The following is a 19,359-nucleotide window of genomic DNA, read 5'->3' as shown; positions in this document are numbered from 1 at the left end:
CTTCCCTCTGCACCCTCCTGTGCTCCGTGGCCCTGGGGTGCTGCCCTCCCTCACCCACCACCTTGTTCTGCTGGTTTTGCTTTCTTGGGCTCCAGCCTCAGCTTCCAGGAAATTCGGGTGAAGCCCAGCATGTGACTGCAATTCATGACTTCTGCTGTGTTCACATGATCCCAGTAAAATGATGGCATTTCAGACTGGTTAGGAGAAGATGCCATCAAATGCCATTTTTACAGTTCTGACATTTAAGAGTTGAGCTTTCGAGTTGGTGTTTGCCCCCGGGAGGGTCCCCAGTGGGCTGGCTTGTCCCTTGTGTCCCCTCGGCAGCGTGAGCTCGTGTCGAGCTCTGGGCACACGGAGCTGTTCCGTGTCAGGCACAAATTCTGGGGTTTTGCAGAATAAAAGACTCCTTGGCTGTTTATTCTGCTTATCCCAATGGGGCTCCCAGATGCTCTCAGTGCCAAGCTCCTGCCAGGGTCCAGCAAGTTTGGTGCATTTCCTTACCAGGGTTACCAACAACTTCAATTATTGGTGAGCCTGAAAATGCATTTTATATTATATATAGTACATGGACATTTCAAAATAAAAAAGTGTAAATATGGAACTTGTCAAAGTCTGGCTGGAGGAGCGGCACGGAGAGGAAGCATCAGAAGGGAGTTCACCAATGCCCATGGGCCAGCTGATAAAATCCAGCCTGGAGGAGGGCTGGTGGCAGATAAAATCCAGCCTGGAGGAGAGCTGGTGGCAGATAAAATCCAACCTGGAGGAGAGCTGGTGGCAGTAAAAGCCTTACCCAATCCATCACAGGCCTGGCACGGCTCCAGAGCGTAATGAAGGATATTCTCTGAGGTCACAACAGGGAACCTTAGGTTAAAAAATAACAAGTGGAATCCTTCTAATTACAGGATCTGTTGATTTGAGATCAAACCACATAAAAAGGAAAGGCTGGGGCAAAACTGCTGAGGCAGATCAGACGTGGGCACTAACTGTGCTCCTGCTGCAGGAGATGGGTGACACTTTCTGCTGAGGGAGGTGACCTGGTGTGCCAGGGCTGGGCTGGGGGCTCAGGGACGTGTCCCCAGGGAGCAGAGCAGGGGGGAGATAATCTCCAGGGACAGGACATGGGGAGCTGCATCCCTGGGGAGCTGAGAGGGGACACGGGGGACAGGCAGTGACACGGCTCAGGGGGGCTGTCCCTGCCATCCCGTCACCCTGGGCCCTGCCTTGGTCCCAGCACACACCTATCTGGGCTCCTGCAAGAACAAATCCAGAATTAAACCCCAGCATTTTTAATTCCTCATTTCTCCCCTGCCCTTTCCCTTTTTACCCTTTTTGGCTGGCAGGCAGAGTTCCTCCAGCTGGCTGCAGCTGAGCCACACGTGTTCCTACCCCAAACAAACACAGCACTGGCCTGCGAGGCTCAAACACTGCAATTACTAAAAATAATTTCTAAAAATCCGCCCAGCCCAGCCCAACCCTTGGCAAGTCCAAGGGAACCCGAGGGATGTGGCTCTCACAGCCTCCCCTCCCGCAGCCCTGCCCGGGGCAGGGGCAGCTCGGGGGTCCCTGCTGGGGTCCCGGGGGGCTCCTGCTGCCCCTGGGTCACCGCTCGCTGCTGGGTTTGCTGAGCATAATGGGGCTGAAACAGCTCAAAGCTGCCGGGCTAAATATATCCCCGTTGCTGGGGAAATAAATAATAAACAGCAGCACGATGGGGATGGCACAGAGTCATTGGTTCTGCTCGGGCTGGGGCTGCAGTGCTCCGGGTACCACACAGGGCAGCAAAACCCAACAAAAACTGGGCAAAAACAGCAACTGCAGTGGCTGAACAAATAGCCCAGCCAAACACCAACTTGGCAAAAAATAACCAGCAGCAAAACAGAGGGAAAAGCAGCACGTGCATCTCCCAGACTCAGAAAATATTTATGATAACGGCTGCAGCAAAATTAATAAGATTTAAAAAGGAACAAGGCATCTCCAGGATCTCTGGGAGATGGGAAAGGGAGGGCAGCTGGGCACGGGGCAGACGGGGCTGCCCCATCGCTGTCCTCATCCATGGGGCCAGCGGAGGTGGCACTGTCCTAGCGTGGTGTCACCGAGGTGTCACCAGGGCTGGCTGAGGCACCCAGAGCAGTGCCCAAGGCCAGGCTGGGCAGTTCTTGGAGCAGCCTGGGACAGCGGAAGGTGTCCCTGCCATGGCAGGGTGGCACTGGCTGGGATTTCAGTCCTTTCCAGCCCCTGTGCCAGGGAGATGCTCACCCCAGTGGATCCTGCACTGCCAGCCACATTCCAGCCCCTCTGGGGCCCATCCCGGAGCTCTCCCATCCCTTGTCCCTCCTGCTCTGCTCTACACCCACAGGTGGCTGTGAGCAAAGGCTCTGCAGGTATGGAATTGTCTGATTGCTGGGGTGAGCTGGATCCTGGGGGAGCAGCTGATGGGGAGCGATGGGGGCTGTGGGGGGGTCCCAGAGGGACGGGGGCACAGCAGGGACACGGAAATGCCCCTCTGGAGATGGGACTGCTCCAATTCCACACTGGCCCAGCTCGGGCCCCTGCCTGCCATCCCCACCTAATCCAAGCCAGGCTGGTCTCCAGGGCACCCGGCTCCTGCAGACTTTCCCCCCTTCCTGCGTGCGTCAGTGAGTTTAGAGCCCAGGTGTGATTTTGCAGACCCTTTTGTCTGAGGTTTAGAAGCAGAATAAGCTTCATTAGCAGAAGGGAGGATTTTCAATAAGTAATAGGTAGGTGCTACCTTGTGAGCCGTCAGCATCGTGCTAAATGACCTGCAAACAATCAGCTCCTCAGCCAGAGAACAGAGCTTTAAACAGCTATTTCTTTAAAAACCTTGGCTTTTAATCGTTATTTCCCAAAAGCTAAAAATCTGAATTAGCCCAAATGTACGGATTATAATTGCTTTGAGGTTTCTGGTTCGTTAGGAGTATTAAACCACCACGCACTCACTAACATGTCTCTCCACCCTCAGGCTCTGTGCAGGTGCCCTGATCCATCCCTGTGCTCCACAGCTGAACCAGGGCTGGGGCCTCTTCTCCAGGCAGCCAGGGACAGGACAGGAGGAGATGGCCTCAAGCACCCAAGCCAACCCCAGTCCCACTGCAAACCCAACCCAACCCAACCCAACCCAATCCAGCCACAATCCAACACCAAATCCAGCCCAACTAATCCAGCAACCCAACCCATTCCCAGCCCAAACCCAACACCAAACCCAGCCCAACACCAAACCCAGCCCAAACCCAACACCAAACCCAGCCCAACACCAAACCCAGCCCAAACCCAACACCAAACCCAGCCCAAACCCAACACCAAACCCAGCCCAACACCAAACCCAGCCCAAACCCAACACCAAACCCAGCCCAACACCAAACCCAGCCCAAACCCAACACCAAACCCAGCCCAACACCAAATCCAACCCAACACCAAACCCAGCCCAAACCCAACACCAAACCCAGCCCAAACCCAACACCAAACCCAGCCCAACACCAAACCCAGCCCAAACCCAACACCAAACCCAGCCCAACACCAAACCCAGCCCAACATCAATCCCAGCCCAAACCCAACACCAAACCCAGCCCATCCCAACACCAAAGCAACACCAACACAAAATCCAGCCCAACACCAAACCCAGCCCACCCCAATTAATGCAACTGCCACCAAACCCAGACCAAACTCACAGAGTGTTCATGGAACATCAGCCATCCACGTGAAACATGGCAGGGCTGCACCCAGAGACTCTTCTGATGTCACTTCCAGCACCCATCATTGCACCCTCTCTGTGACTGACCAGGGGCCACGGGAGAGGCTCTGCCCACTGCCAGTGTCACCACCCAGCTTTTGTTTCATTTTAATTGATTACTTTAATATTAAGCATCAAATGCTGTGTCAGGCTGGTTTAAAAAAATATTTCCTACCTTTAATTTCTCTTGGAATAAACCAATGTTTACTACAGTATTAAAGCTGGCCCAAAATGGGAACATTTAGTAAGCGTTCCAGACAAGTTTTTCTTTTTGGAAAATTTTAATTTAAAAAAAATATTCCACTGGCTCTCCTGTAAGAGCAATAACTTCTGCCTCAGTTTGATTTCCTTTCCTCCAGGAGACATCTCGTAAATACATGTGTGTGGGACTTTTGTTCCCAGAAACTCTCTAGGTAGCACATCCAAAAGCTCCCAAGTGCCTCTGGAAAGGAATTTACTCTGCTCTCAGAGTAACTGGAGTATCCAAGGAGCCCAGGGGGACCCTGCATGGAAAGGTTTTGTGGGGACACGGCGGGAGCAGCACGGTGCTGCTGCTCACACAGCATGGCTAAGCAGGTCCCTAAATAATTCCCTGTCCCCAGAGAATGCCTTGTGCAGGGCTCTTGGCAGGTTTGCAGCTCCCATTCGTGCCCAGCTCCTGCTCTGCCCCAGCAGCAGCCGGGAGGGCAGGAGGGAGCGGTCGGCACAGGAACAAACACAAACACAGTGCTGACAGATGAAGTATTACGGGTTTTTAAAACCCTTTCCATCAGCCCTCCCCATCCCTCTCCCTGCCCCAGGGAGGGGCTCTCACACACCCGCCCCAGGCAGCCCCAGGTCCCAGCAGCAGCCCCAGCCACGGAGCGACGCCGGGGCTGGATAAAGGCCGGCCTCATCCTAAGCCAAGGCTGGATACAGCCCAGCCCCGGCTGATGCCAGGGCTGGATAAAGCCTGGCCTCATCCTCGGCTTCGGGAAAGCCAAGAAATAGCACAAAAGCTGGCTACAGAATGCAAAGATGGAGATGAACCAGCTAGGGAAACACCGGATTTTATCCCTACAAACCTCTCGCCTTCTTCATCCAACACCTCAGAGCAGAGACCACGAGGCACTTTGGGGACCTCACCCCTGCCCAAACCACTCCAGCCACGTGAGGGGCCCAGAGTGTTCCCCAAATGCTACAGAGAGGGTGTGATCCCATGGGAATGAGCTGTGCCACCCACCCTGGAAAGCAGGAAATCATGATTGCCTTTTTCCTCTTTTTTTTCCCCAAGACAAAAGCCCAGGAAGTTTAATTACTGTGGACAAAAACGTGAAGAGGGCTGAAATTTCAGCTCCCTTCTCTCAAAGGGGCACCACGGAGTGAAGGAAGCAGCAGCTCCAGGCTGGGGGTCGAGGGCTTTGGAGCCTCTCGGTGACTGGCTTCAAGTGTCCTTTGCTTCTCTCCTTACATTTCTTCTAAAAATATCAAATATAGATCTTTTCCTCATAATATTTTAAGATACTCTATTTATACATTAATCCTTTCAAAAATAAAAAGTGACACATAGAGCAATTCAGCCACTCAAAGTCTTTAAAACTTACAAAAAAGCCACGACATCCATCCCCAGCGCCACGGCCTGGGGGTTGAGACTTTCTTTTTATAAAATATGATTCCAGCTCCCAAAATCCCGGCTCTGCAGTCAGACAGGCCTCCTTCTCCCTCCCTCCCTCCCTTCCAAAGGACCTGGAACGAGCAGGGTTTGCACGCTCGCCCTGCCGAGCCCTCGTGGAGTGTCCATGGAGGCAGGAGCCGGGCTGGGGCAGCCCAGGGGCTCCTCCCTGGAGCTGCTCCCTGGCTCTCCACAGCCCCACCTCGGCCACAGCGACAGCAAACGCCCCGCAAGGATGGAAATAATTCACCTGGCACAACCAGCACTGCACAGACTTGGCACGGACGAGGCTGCAAGCAAGGGGAGGCCTGAAAAGCAACGCTGGAGAGAGGCAGAGGCAGCTCCAGCAGGGCACATCAGCAGCCTGGGCGCTGGTGGGAGCAAGGATGTGTCTGTACAGTGGGACTGGGGAGGGGAGGTACCAAACAGCCAAACAGCAGGACTGGGGCTTGTCTGGGGCTGCAGCACGGGCTGCCCACCTCGCACAGACTGAGGGTTACCCCACAAAATCAAAATCCTGAAAATAAAAAAGAAGAGTGTGAGAGGTTTGGTCCAAAACATCCTCTCTGCAGGTGCCTGCTGAGCCCTGCCAGCCCTGCAGAGCCCACCCAGGGCTCGCTCTCGCCCGCAAGAGCCGGCGCTGCCGTGGCACAGGGAGGGGACACGGCCAGGGCTGCCTGCTCAGCCCTTCCCCTGCCCCAGAGCTCGGGGTGCTCCCTGGCAGCACCCAGAGCTGTGCTTGGGGCACCAGGGAAGCACGGGGAAGGCTCTGGGAGCACAGGACTCCTCCTTGGTGGGACCCTGCTCCGTGGGGGCCCAGGGCTCCAGTGGCTCCGGCCATTCCCAGTCTTCAGCTCGGCCCCTCGGGGCACGTGGCTGTCCCTTGGCTGGTTTTCCATGGCTGGGATGTGGGCTGGAAGCACGCCCACCCGGGGCTGGGGTGTCTCTCCATCTCCCCAGGACCACTCCCCTGTGGAGCAGGACGGGAGGCGACGTCCGACCCACACAAACATCCAGCAGCGGGCACAGGGGTGTCCTCACCCCGCTCACGCGGTGGCAGAGGGCACAGGGCCTGCAGGACTCGCCATGGATACCATGGAACGCTCAGCAGCAGCTCTGTGCCCCCACAGTTATAGGAACTCCACATAGTTCTCGGGGATCAGTCCTGTCTTGCCGTTGAGGGTCCCTTCCAGCCAGCCGGGCTCCTGCGACGGGTGCACTGCAGAGACAGGGCAAGGGCAGGTGAGACTTTAACCTGTGCTCATTTTGAAGAAAGGGAACCAACAGAGTTAAAGATGATCTTCAAGGCCCTTTCTGAGCCAAACCATTCCCTGGTTCTGTGAACACACCAGGGGCTCAGGCAGCTGAAGTGTTCTGTCCCTGCCTGATCCCCATGGGACTCCTCAGCCTCTCCCTCACCAAGTCAGCTGCAGGCTTAATACTGCCTGGGGCTGCTGGGCTGAGGGAAGTGGAGCATTTGGGATAAAAACAGGGGCTCACAACTTCTCTTGATTTGAGCTAAGGTCTCTTGGAAGTTGGAGAGAATTGTGGTTAACTCCATGCCATGGTTGAACTATGCACATCCCAGCTTGCCCTGGGCCCAGGCTGGGAGGGAAATTGCATTAGGAAACAATCCCAGTGGGAAAGCAAACCCTGCAACCTGATTGTGTGCAACCAGAAACCTGATCAGTCCTCAAAAGCCTTTCTTTATTCAATCAACTCCCAAAAATTTGCTGATTCTGCAGGAGCCAGGCCAGGGTTACGCCTGCAGGCAGAGGAATATCCCCCCTCCCTCAGTAATGGTGTTCCAGAGCCCCTGCAGCTCCCGGGGCTCCTGTGACTCTGCAGCTCTGGCCTCACTGCCTCACTCCGTGCCCAGAGGAACTGGAGCTCTCAGACGTGGGTGCTGCTCCCTGTGGGCAGCAGCAGCCCCAAGCCCCAGCTGGATCAAGCTGCTGCTCACAGAGGCCCAGAGTCCAACTGGAACCTGGCTCCAAGTATTGCCAAGACCCCTTTGCCCTCACTGGGGTTTGGAAAGTTCCTTGATCATAGCAAGACTCCCACCAAGCCAGGCTGGTTCCAACTCAGGTCCTGCAGCCAACGTGAGCCCCGGCTGTGCTGCTGAGTGACTGGAACACACTGTGTACTTTTTCCCTTGAATAATCCATTGATTTTTATCAGCAAACATAATGTATTTAATTCAAACTTGTTCCCCTCCTAGCTGCTCCGATTCCCACAGGCCCTCAGAGGGGAGACCATGTTTATTTATAAGATGACTATGGAGCTGCTTCGGAGAAGGATTGTCTTTAATTCGCATGTATTCATTCTCCTCCCCTTTCTGCTGTATTCGCCTCTATATCCCAGGGCAAAAACAGTGCATGTGGTAGCAGCTTCCCAAATGACAATGCTTAACATTTAAAAGCCAAGAATGACTTGGAAAGCAGTAAGAAGTCTTTTCGTTACACTGGGATTAAGCCAGAGCTGCTCAGTTCCATGGGGCACAAACTCTTGTGCAGGAAACACCAAATCTGTGTTCACTGGCGTGGGCTGAGAGCAAAGCCCACCTTGCTCCAGCGCTCACATCCAGAGGGAAAAAGCACAGCTGGCCTTCCCATCCCCTGCACACAACATCACAGCACCACCCAGAGTGTTTCTGGTGCTGCCAGAATCGACTCTCCCCTTCACAGAAGAGCTCTGGGTATGGCAAACACCGGGGCTGGCACAGCTCACCAGGGTCTCCCTTGAGCTTAGGGAGGGTCTGGAGCCACGGGAGGGTTGTGGAGCCCCCAGGGTGGGCAGAGGGTGGGCAGAGGGTGGGCAGCCCCCAGGACACGCCAGGAGCACGGCTGGCCATGCCCTGGAGGAGCCCAGCACTCACCGTTGTCGAACACGGTGCCGGCCGTGAAGGAGAGCTCGGAGTCGTGCTCGGCTTTGCAGGCGTAGAGCGCGCGGGCCTTGCGCAGCGGGGAGCTGCAAGAGAGGGCACGAGTGGGCACAGAGCCACCCCACAGCACCCCACAGCACCCCACAGCACCCCACAGCACCCCACAGCACCCCACAGCACCGCCCTCACGGCGCTGTGCACCCCCTGGGGCTGCGGCTCTGCCGGGCTCCTCGGCTACGCTGCCGGGAGCGAGGGACACATCAGTGAGGCTGAGCCACTTTTCACCCCGTGCAAATCCCAAATCCCAGCTGGCACCGCCTGGACTGCAGCCCACACTGGTGCCCAGCCCAACCCAGGGGTCTCCACAACAGCTCGAGGCTGGAGCTGCAATGTTCTGTGTCTCAGGAGCCATCGCTGACCAGAGGCTGGCACAGAGCAAAGGTGGCAGCAAGCACTGGCAGTGACCCACTGCCACCGGCCCCGCTCTGCCAAACCCATCCAAGGGCAGCTGCAACCACAAGGAGAATTTCACAAGGAAGAATTAGCATTTATGGAAGGTTATTTCAAAGCAGAAAGGCAAGCAGGTCCATGAAGAATTTGCTGCACTTCTTTAGAGCCTGTACCTGAAGGCAAGAAAGATTTCAAAGCCATTAGATTTTGCTGGAAGTGTCAGCGTGCCCACGCTGCAGGGGAGGGAATTGGAGCAGGGAGAGACTGGAATGGAGCAAACTGCTGGCAGAGAGTGGAAAATGAGGGACCTCAGGGCTCCTCAGGCACAGCACAGGCACACAGAGCAGTCCCTGCACCTGGAATCCCCACCCATCCTTCCCAGCTTGGGGCTGGAGCAGGGCTGGTGGAAAGCTGGGGTGCTGCCAGGCTGCAGTGCCAGTGCCAGTGCCAGTGCCAGGCCCTGGCCATTCGAGCAGCTGGACACATCCAGCACTGCTGCTCAGCTGTGGCACGGCCAAGGGAAGCCATGAAGTGCCCCCAGGAGCTGCTGGGGTGGGGAACAAGGTGTCACCATTCTCAGATCAGTGGTTTTATCAATTTTTACCTTTCCAAGGACTTGAAGTTCCCCTGAGCTCCTTGGATGAGCCCAGGGAAGCAGCAAGGCTTCACGGCAAGAGCAGCTCCCCTTCACACCAAACTCCAAACCCAGGAGCTGGGGATGGTTTTGGCTTTGCTGCAAAGAGAGCCCCAAAATGGAAATCTCTCTTCTCCAAATTCCAGCTGCCTGACACGAGCAGCTCCCAAACACTTAAAAACCAGGATGAGCAAACAATCCTCCCACTGCAGAGGGTCCTTCACTACCGAGGAGCCACCGCTCACGTGGAGTGCTTGAGACCACCAGGTGCAAACCAAAAGGAATTTTCAGGCTCACGGGGCACTCAGGGCACGATGGCAGCGCTGGTGCCAAGGGCACGGGACCCCAGGCAGGGCACAGGGAGACCCCAGGGGGGTGGCACACAGCTCAGCCTGACCCTCTGCTCCGGGACTGGCTGGGAATCCTGCGCTGGCTCCTCTGCAGCTTCCAGGAAGGGTTTGCCCCAGCCATGCCCAAGGACCTTTAGCCTGGGCACAGAGCAGCCTGTGCCACCCCACACCCGTCACCCTCCTGAGATCCCAGACGAGGCACGGCCAGAAACCCGGGGTGGCAGAGCTTTCCAAGGGCTCTTTACTCCTCGCAGTGCACTTCTTACCTGCTGCAGAGCAGAGCAAAGCCAGCGCAGCGCTGAGCTGAGCTGGGCCCGGCAGTGACACCCAGCACGGCTCCCGGGGGCTGCGGGCTCCAGCCGGGGCTCGGGGGGTTCCAGGGGGCTCTCCTGGGGCAGCAGGGCTGGGAAGCTCCCCTCTTGCTGAGTGCAGACTTGGGAGGGCTCGAGCAGGATGCCAAGGGAAAGGGAAGTGAAGTGGAGGAAACCAGGGAAATTCAACAGAAGCAGCAAAAGCAACAAAAAGCCAAGCGAGTTGTGCAACAGACCTGATGGGGGATGAGTCGCTGGACGTAGAGGAGGTGGGCATAGGACTTGATGGCGCAGAGAACATGGGCCAGGACGGTGAGAGGGGTGACGTTGGGCTTGGATTCTGAGGGCTGCAAGACATAACCAGAGACCTTATCAACGTGCAACCACAGCAACAAACAGCAACCCAGAGGCACAGAGACGACAGCCAACGACAGCGAGCGCCTTGGGAATATTCCCGGCGTGAGACACAGCTACAAAATGAAGTGCCAAGACCTTGGGGAGTGTTTCAAGGCTGGGTCTGCATTTGTCTGGACAACAAGAGCTGGATCTTCCAGTCAACCCCCACCCCACTGCCCCGCTGTCACACCCGGCCCGTGTGCCGAGGGTCTGTGCTGCAGCACGGCCACTTACCTGCCTCGTGCTTCCCCCAGAGCTCCCAGAAATAGTGCTGCTGTTTCTGGATGTTAATGGTGCCCCTGCGCAGCCTCCACCCCCTCGGTCTGCCACTTGTGGTGCTCATACATCCAGGATATAAAAATGTCATTATTTTGTTTCCCATGTTTCACATCCCTTTTTCCCCTTGTGCTGATTCCTGAAGCCAGAGCTGTCAAATGGAGCTGAATCAAGTTACTGAACTGGTAACTGCACATGGAAGTTTTTGGGTCCTTCCAAACTGTTCAATTCTCAAGTTCACCAAAAAGCAATTATTGTACTAAAATACCCGTTTGATTAATTTACTGCTTCTCTGCTTAGCACTCATTGGTATTCCCTATCCAATTCAGATTAGAAACTCCATCCCTGATAAAACACCAGAAATGTCTCTCCACACTGCAAATGCCTCTGTAAAAACAAGAAGCTTTGTAAAAGCATCATGACTTGTGTTTTCTCTCTGAGAGAGGGACAGTGCCTCTGATCACAGGTCTGTGATGAGGTGGGGACAGGGCACTACCCCCAGGATGTCCTTATCCCTCAGCTGGGGCCTCCTGGGGCACAGGGAAGGGATTCAGGGAACAGTGGCTCCAGAACCTGTGGAGAACCTCAGCCCTGCAGGAGTTCAGACCAACGTTTAACCTTCCCCAGTGTCCTCTGGCTGCCACCACGGGGGGATATTTATGATATGGATGGTTTCCCCTTGGAAATTGGACCATCTCTTAAGGCCAAACTCTTGGCTTGACTCCTTGCAGAAGCTGTGTCACTGGATTCAACAGACGCTGATTAATTCCCTCTGAAATTACAGGCAACACCTTTATTATGTCAGAAGATTACACACACAGAGAAATGGATACAGCAGTGAGGGCAGCATGGCTTCACCAGAGGCTGGAAACAGGGAATGCTGTCAGGCAGGCTATCAATGAGATCCTTAAAATGTTCTGCTAATAATCATCACTATTTAAAAACAATCATTTGGCATTTCTACCACCAAAACTATCTTTTGAAAAACGAGTTTTCCTTAGTCTTAACCAAACCTGACAGTCATTGGTACTTACCAGATACTCCATCTATCCCCACCCCCAAACTGGAGGTGCTACCAAGGTCACCAAGTCATCCCAAACTGCCAAAATTAACCCTTTAAGCACGAGTTCTTCCAAGAGATGGCCTAGCAATTCCCTTCAAGAGGAGCCTGGCCAAGGTGGGACTTGGAGGTGTGATGAGCTGCTGACCAAAATGTGGCTGAGAACCTCAGCTGTCCTGCTGAGAGTGGCCACAAATACCCACCTGCCCTCCCAGCACTGTGCCTGTGGGCAGCAGGCTGGAGGTGCAAGAGGCCATGGCACTGGTGTGCCAGCATGGGATGGCCACTGGGACATGGCACTGGTGTGCCAATGATGGGATGGCCAGTGGGACATGGCACCGGTGTGCCAATGATGGGATGGTGGCCACTGGGACATGGCACCGGTGTGCCAATGATGGGATGGCCACTGGGACATGGCACCGATGTGCCAGCATGGGATGGCCACCGTGTCTGCCACCAACCCTGGTCCTCTCCACTGCACAAAGGAAGGAAAATCCAACGACACAGGGCTCCAGGACCAGAAATTGCTGCTGCACTTTTTGAGATGAAATCATGGCAAAAGAATGCAGCTCTCATTTCTCCCCAAGCTGCTGCCATTGCTGCACAAGCGCGCCCGCTCCGCTCCTGACAGTGGGGAATGCAACCAGCAGGAACTCAGAGGAATCAGGGAAAAAGCCCGAGAAAACCAACACTTAGCCAGCCTCTGCCTAAGAAGTTGCCACTAATTTGGAGCAGGATTTTGGTGTCTTTGGATCCTTGGTGTCACAGAAAGCACTCGGTGCCCAGCAAGCCCACGGAGAGAGTGGCTGGCTAATGCCAGTGTGTGCACTGGGTGTGCAGAGCACCCCGTGCCCACCAGGTGCTCACAGAGGAGATGAACATGGTCCTACGGTGACTGAGCTGCTCTGCAAGTCCTTCCAGAACATTTCCTCAAGAAGAAGCCATGGATAGCTCAGGACTCACCTGAGCTGCTGCCCAGCACCGACAGACCCTGGGGTATGATGGGTGTGAAGGGTTCACCTCCCTCCCATGAAATACAGGTATTTATTTTCAAGCTGCTGCTTCAGTTTCACCTTCCTGAGCTTATGTGACTGCCAGACCCAAGTCCTGCCTGGCTGGAGGTGTCAGTGCACGTGAGGGAATGGGCTATCCCGAGGTCTCTGGCGTTTTGGAAAGCAGTTTTCTTGTAGGATCCTTTGCTTCTCACAAAAAGAGCAGAGATGGTGAGAGGCTGGGGGGAAGTTCTGGCTGCTGCCTGCAGGCAGCAAATGTCAGCTGGATGTTTTTTTCCTTCTTCTTACTCGGGAGAGCTTTGCGAGGGGCTCTTCCTGTTGGGTGCACAGTGGAAACAAAACAGAGAAAACGGCTAAGAACCAAAACCATCAGAACAGGAAACAAAGCAATGCCTCACATTAGTCTTCCAAGGTGAGATTGGACCTTTCCCCAGCAGAAGCAGCTGGGGGAACTCCATGAGTAGCCCAAGGCATCCTGAGGCTGCTGCCCTTCCTGCTGCTCCTACTGCGCCTCGGAAGCAGAGGCTGTGATCCCAGCACTGCTGGGCACGGGCAGGGCACGGAGGGCACTGTGCCACAGCACCTGCAGGGCCACCTGCACTTCCATTCCATGTGTCCCCCTGGCAATCCCACTCTTCCAGCAAACACAGTACTTGGAAATGAACTTAGGAGCTAAATCCTCCTCCCTGCTTCCTGTGCTGGCCGTACACGCCACCTTTCCCATGCAGGTGTTTAGTTTGCTGCCCAAAGACGTGAAAAAAAGCAGTAACTCTTGTCTCAAGACTTTGCTGGAGTTGCTGGAACTAAAATAATTCTCTTGTGATCCCTTCTCGTACCCTGGCTCTTTCATTCCTCCTCCTCGCCCGGGCTGCCTCCGGCGCTCCGCGCCCGGCTCAGGCCCCCGGGCATGTGCAGCTCTCAGAGCCCTCTCAGCAGGTCTCCAGACAACTTCTGCTGCTTTCATCTCCTGGCCGAGAGGACATCGGCTCCACTTCAAACATGTTTACATCTTGTTTATTTTTGTGGAACTCGGGGCTATTTCTGCCACAGAACATCTCCCAGCTATGGACGGGCAGAGCCATTCCAGCCCTTTCATGAATCACCTCAAGAATAAACAACAATATTCCCCTTCTGACATGATCAGTACCTGACTGCAGTAAAATACATCAAGGACCACCCAGCCCTTTGCTCCCTGCTCTATTCCTATAGAACAAAGCTGCAGAACATAAGGTTCTTCTCAAAGGTAACAAGGAAAAAGAAAATTACAGCTTTATGTAATGCCAGAGCACTTCAGCTCTGCTGAAACAAGGACAAGACTGCAGCTCAGCAGCAGCCATGGCTCTGTTGCCTAAATGAAATGGAAGGCAGCCTGGGTTTGAGAAGCTGATGGAGCTCAAGCAGTGCAGCAGGTCCTAGCAAAGCTTGGAGAGATGGATGGGCTCTAGGGAGCTCCTGGGCACTGGCAGAACCACTCCAGACCAGAACCAGCTCCTGGGCTCAGTCTGGCAGGGTTCTTCCTGTGCTTGGTACTTTAATGCAAGAAAAATGATGCTAAACTCTCTGCAGTGTTACTCTGTCAGGAGTAATGTTGCTGCATGCTCATTTCGGTGGAAAAATTTAAAGAAATTGAAAGAAATAAACAGCTAGAATGGTCTGTGGTCAGCATCACTTTACCAAACTGGTCCAAAAAATCTCAAATTCTTCAGTACAGACCTTCCCCACTTCTCCATTTACCAGCTCCCCAATCTCCATCAGCACAGATTTCAGAGTCTTCTTTCCAACAACACGGATGTGTCCCTCTGTAATCCTGATGACACCCAGCACATGGGTTTGTCTTGTCACTTTGCTGCTTGGCTGATTTCCCATGTGTGGGAATATCTCCCTGCTTTAGTCATTTCACAAACCATCCAAAAGCTTTTCCACTTGCGTAAGAAGAGCCCAGGATGAGTTCTGGCAGTGGGGAGGACGCTGGAGCTGCTGTCCCACATTCCCATTTCCAGGCGCAGACGGACGGTGCTCCATGGGGCAGAGGGAGGTGACAGGCACAGAATTCAGAGCTGCTGCTAGTGCTGGGAACAAGCAGGGTCAGCAGTGGCAGAGTTCTCAGCATGAGAAGCGCTGCAGGGAGGAAGCTGCAGGAGCAGCCTGCTGCCAGCACAGGTGCCCTCCTGCCAGGCGAGCTCCAGGTGATGGCACATCGGGCATCTTCACAGGGAACAGCATTTCAGTGACAGCTGCACAACTTGCTTGAAACAGAGAATCACCAGCATCACCAGCGAGCTACAGACCCACCAGTGACTGCTCTCACACGGCCCCAGCACTGGGACAGGCAGGGGGAGATGGGGCAGGGTAGGGAATGGAGGCAGCCACGGCTCCACACCAACCAGCCTGGACAGGACACAGTCACAGAATGGCCTGGAGGGGACCTCAAAGCCCACCCAGTGCCACCCCCACCTCCCACTGTCCCAGGCTGCTCCAAACCCGTGTCCAGCCTAGCTTTGGGCACTGCCAGGGGGATCCAGGGGCAGACCCAGCTGCTCTGGGCACCTGTGCCAGGGCCTCCCACCCTCCCAGGGAAGGATTTCTTCCCAGTGTCTCACTCCACCTTTTGCTCAGCAGCTGCATTTTCTGCTCCATCAAAACCTCCCTCCCTCTTCCTCTCTGCCCAAAAAGCTCTCAGCAGACTCCAAATCAGGCTGGAGGGTTTTATGTCGAACCAAGTGCTTTCAAACGGTGTTAAAGCTCTTAATTATTAATAGAAAAGTTGTAATGTGGCAGCAGGGAGCCAAAGCAGCAGTTTAGGAGGGAAGTGTTGGTAAATCAGGAGCCAGTGTCTTAGTCATGGCTTCTCCATCGTGCCACAGCTTCTAACATGAGATAATGCTGCAAGGCTGGGTGCATTAGTCACCAACAAATTCTGTTTGCAATTAAGCAGAACTCAACAGCCCTCCAGAAATCTCACTCCTCTCTGGCATTCAATGCACTGCTATCTTACATCCCCCTGAAAAGAAAACTCTCCCATCTGCCACCCCAACAACCATATGGGATCCTTGAAAAACGAAGGAAATTAAAGTCCCTGTGGGATCACAGCTCCCAGCTCAGCTGCGGGGGGTTAGAGAGGAACAAATATTTGAGCTAAACACATCCTGTGCCCCGGGCAGCCCCAGCTGGCTCTGCCAGCCACGAGCAGCTAAACCTGAGCTGCGTGCTGGGGCAGGGTGACCTCCTTTTGGGGCTGCAGGGGAGCTGGGGGACACAGATGATGCTGCCCCTGCTGCCAGCCCCCATCACCTGCCCCAGGGGAGGACAGCCCTGACCCCTGCCCAAGCTCCGGCGGGTCCAGCCCTGCAGCACCCGCCCCGTGCTGCCCCAGCGCCCTGGGAGCTGGCTTTGGGTGCCAAGTGAGGGCATTTGGCTCTTATTTGCCCAGGCCAAGCCCTCCTCTGGCTGGCAGAGCTGCAGGAGCCTCCAGGGATGCCCGGATGGCCCAAGGCAGGCAATGGGGAGCCCCTGCTCTGCCCCACGCACTCCCAGGGGGGAAAAGTGCTCTGCCACCCCCAAAGGAGGGCACGGATTTCGGGAGGGCAGCAGCCACTCCCCAGGAGCTGGCACTGTCAGCTCTCCAAAGGGAGAGAGGCTCCTTTCACTTTTTAAGCTGTTTCTGGAAAAGACCAGAACAGTTATTCTCCACTGTAAAAAAAAAATTAATTCCTGGCTAAGGAATATTCCCCACATAACTTGATAGGAGGCCACTTCCAGGCTCAGATCCTAACAGAAAACAAAGACAGTTCCTTTGAGCCTCATTAGCACCACGGGCTCAAACTCTCATTTTTCAGTGTGTAAATCTCCTCCCTGCAGCACGAGGAGCCAGCGCTGCCCACGGAGAGCACACGCAGTGGGAAAAACAATGGGGATTTCTTGGGCCTGAGAAGGAGATTTAAGAACAATGGACGAGTAAAGCCACTGCATAATAATTTCCTGCATTTTCTTGGTTTCCCTGATTTCGTGTTGTCCATCTGGCCTTGTGCTGCTTTGCTCTGCAGCATTCTGCAAACACCAGTTTCCAGAGCTGATCAGAGCATTTCACTGCAAACCACAACGCTGAAACAATCCAACTCCATCATATTTATCAAAAGAAACGCCATGTTAGTTCTGTTCTTTCTTTTTCCATCTTTTTTTTTCACTTAAAACTACCAAACTTTGTAATCACATTTTTGCTTCAGCAGCTCTAACCAGCAAACCTCTCCTCCTGCAGTCGCACAGCTGGGAGGTGTGAGCACCACAACCCTCCCACTTCACTGGCCCAGCCTCAATTTCTCTCTCTGCCATCAAGCTGGACATGTAGCCTCGGAGAAGCCTTCCCAGTAATCAAATACAGCACAAATTAACAAATTCAATTGACTTTTCTCTGGCTGGCTATTTTTCCACTTCTTATTCCGTGTGCTTTCCCAAATCTCCCTGTGCTGCACCCACTGCTGTGCTGTCCACCCAGCACTTCAAACCCAACCTCCTGCTCGAGCAGGGGCTGGAAGGGACCTTAAAGCCCAGCCAGTGCCACCCTGCCATGGCAGGGACACCTCCCACTGTCCCAGGCTGCTCCAAGACCCTGTCCAGCCTGGCCCTGGGCACTGCCAGGGATCCAGCTGCTCTGGCCACCCTGTGCCAGGGCCTTGCACCCTCCCAGGGAGGGATTTTTTCCCAATATCCCATCTAATCCTGCCCTCTGGCAGTGGGAAGCCATTCCCACTGTCACTCACTTTGTCCAAAGTCTTTCTCCAACTCTCCTTCAGGCCCTGGCAGGGGCTCTGAGCCCTTCCCCAGGTGAGCACCCCCAGCCCTCCCAGCCTGGCTGCGGAGCAGGGGGCTCCAGCCCCAGAGCACGTTTGTGGCAAAAGAAGGGCATGAACCTGCCCTGCTCCTCGGGCTCCCCAGGGTCTCCAGCGTGAGCCCTGGGTGCTGTCTGGGGCAGGACCCATTCCCAGGCTGGCCTCCCTTCCCTCTGCCTCTCCCTTCCCTCAGCTCAGCCCAGAGGGATTTTCCTCTGCCCCACAGCTGACACAGCTGCTGGCCCTCGTGTTTTAACAAGAGCTGGTGCAGCCAACATCAAAAGATGGCTCAGTGCTGCTCTGTCCCAGCAGTTCCCTTCCCAGTGCCCAGCCAGGACACCTTCCCGAGGATCCCTCGCTGCCCGGGGCACGGTGCCAGCGCGTGGGGACAGGCAGGGCGCTGGTGACAGCCCCGGTGCTGTGACAATGTCCCAGCTTAGCACTGCCCTGTCACCAGTATCCGGTTACCCCCAGGTGAGGGGAAAGGACAGGCCTGACAGCTCCAGCTGATTGAGGAGATTAATTAAGCACAAGGATCTCCTTTCAGAGGTCTTTGTGAGCAGCAGCCCCGCTCCCCTCGCTCCCTTCGGGGAACTGTCAGCTCTTTGCTGGGAAATGGGGTGGTCCCCATCTGAGCCCTGCTCACGCCCTGGTGCCAGCCCAGCTCCTTCCAGCGCTGGCAGCTGCAGCTCTGGGATGCTCTCAGCACTGCCAGCACTGCGTGGTGTGGCCTGAGCCCAGCACTGCCCCAAAAACACTCCCAGAGCTGTCAGAACTTTCACAAGGGAGTCTGGGCCACGTCCCTGGCTTTGAATCTGATCTCCCTGCAAAAAGAGGAACCAAAGAATGCACTTGGCTGTTTCTCTGCTGTATTTCACCTGAGGTGACATTTATAGGTGGCAGGAAGACCTAATGTACCATCACTCTGCTTTCAGCAGGCTCACTGAAAGCTCTGGCTGGGCTCACACTCGACATTCTGCCCAAAGGAAACTCAGACGCTGACTGAGCAGAGGGGCTGGCAGTGGAGCTGGGCCAGGGGGCTGAGCAGGCTGGGACCCCAAAATCAAAGCGGGGAGGGCAGGCAGGGGAGGAGAAAGGGCAAAAGGGAGGCCTGGCCAGCAGGATGATGATCCTGAGCTCCACACAGCAGCTCAGCACGCAGAGTGCCTGTGACTGCCCCCAGGAAGGCTTTGGTGGAGCATCTGTGATTCCTGCATCCTTCCCCCCATGGTGGCTGGGATGGATTTCAAATCCTGCTCCATTTAAAAGTAAAATTTCTTAGCCAATATTTGTCTGAGGCAGTTTCTTTGAAGAAGATGCTGCTATGCAGCAATCTCCACACTAATTACAGGAATTAGGAAAGCAATGCAGTGCAAGATCTCTTTTCTTTTTTCCAAGGCTTTCCATAAAGCTCCTCTCAAACATCATGTGCTGCTGAAGTTTAAGGAGCATTTTTAGAACTCTTGCAAGGAAATCTAAATTAATTCAGCTTGTGAGAAGCACCCTTAGATGTTCCCAGAGCATCCCCCAAATAGAACAGGGCTCTTCAAAGGCAGAAACATCTGAGGAGTCTCCTGAGGGGCAGCACTGGGAAAAGCTGTGGGTGGTGGGAGCTGCGGGGTGGCCTGGAGTGCAGAGACTCTGAAGAGGCCATCCATCTGTCTGTCCATCTGTCTGTCCATCTGCAGCCACTCACACACCCCTGTGCCACCAGACGCAGAGCAGCCCATGGCCAGGGCAAGGCAGAGGATTCAGAGCCA

General features: G+C 54.8%; 1 protein-coding gene across 7 annotated transcripts in view; it reads right to left on the bottom strand.

Annotated features, from left to right (window-relative positions):
- Window positions 1-5,302: 5,302 nt before the first annotated feature.
- ARHGAP26 (Rho GTPase activating protein 26) overlaps window positions 5,303-19,359 on the bottom strand; it is a 101,274-nt gene continuing 87,217 nt past the window's right edge. Inside the window, exons 21-23 of one of the 7 annotated variants that reach the window (XM_021541283.4) lie at window positions 10,265-10,375; window positions 8,278-8,369; window positions 5,303-6,618 (exon numbers count right to left, since the gene is read on the bottom strand). In XM_021541283.4, the coding sequence (XP_021396958.2) occupies window positions 6,530-6,618; window positions 8,278-8,369; window positions 10,265-10,375 (292 nt within the window). In that variant the 3' untranslated portion in view covers window positions 5,303-6,529. Of the gene's footprint in view, window positions 6,619-8,277; window positions 8,370-8,442; window positions 10,376-10,669; window positions 13,089-19,359 lie in introns of those variants that run through there. The other 6 variants (XM_077786638.2, XR_014958361.1, XM_085591624.1 and 3 more) reach the window with 6 other exon arrangements.

Source organism: Lonchura striata, chromosome 13, assembly GCF_050655825.1.
Source record: "Lonchura striata isolate lonStrDom1 chromosome 13, ASM5065582v1, whole genome shotgun sequence".
In the NCBI taxonomy this organism is placed as follows: domain Eukaryota; kingdom Metazoa; phylum Chordata; class Aves; order Passeriformes; family Estrildidae; genus Lonchura; species Lonchura striata.
Note: the sequence above shows the minus strand (reverse complement) of the source record. Positions and strands in the feature narration are given on the sequence as shown.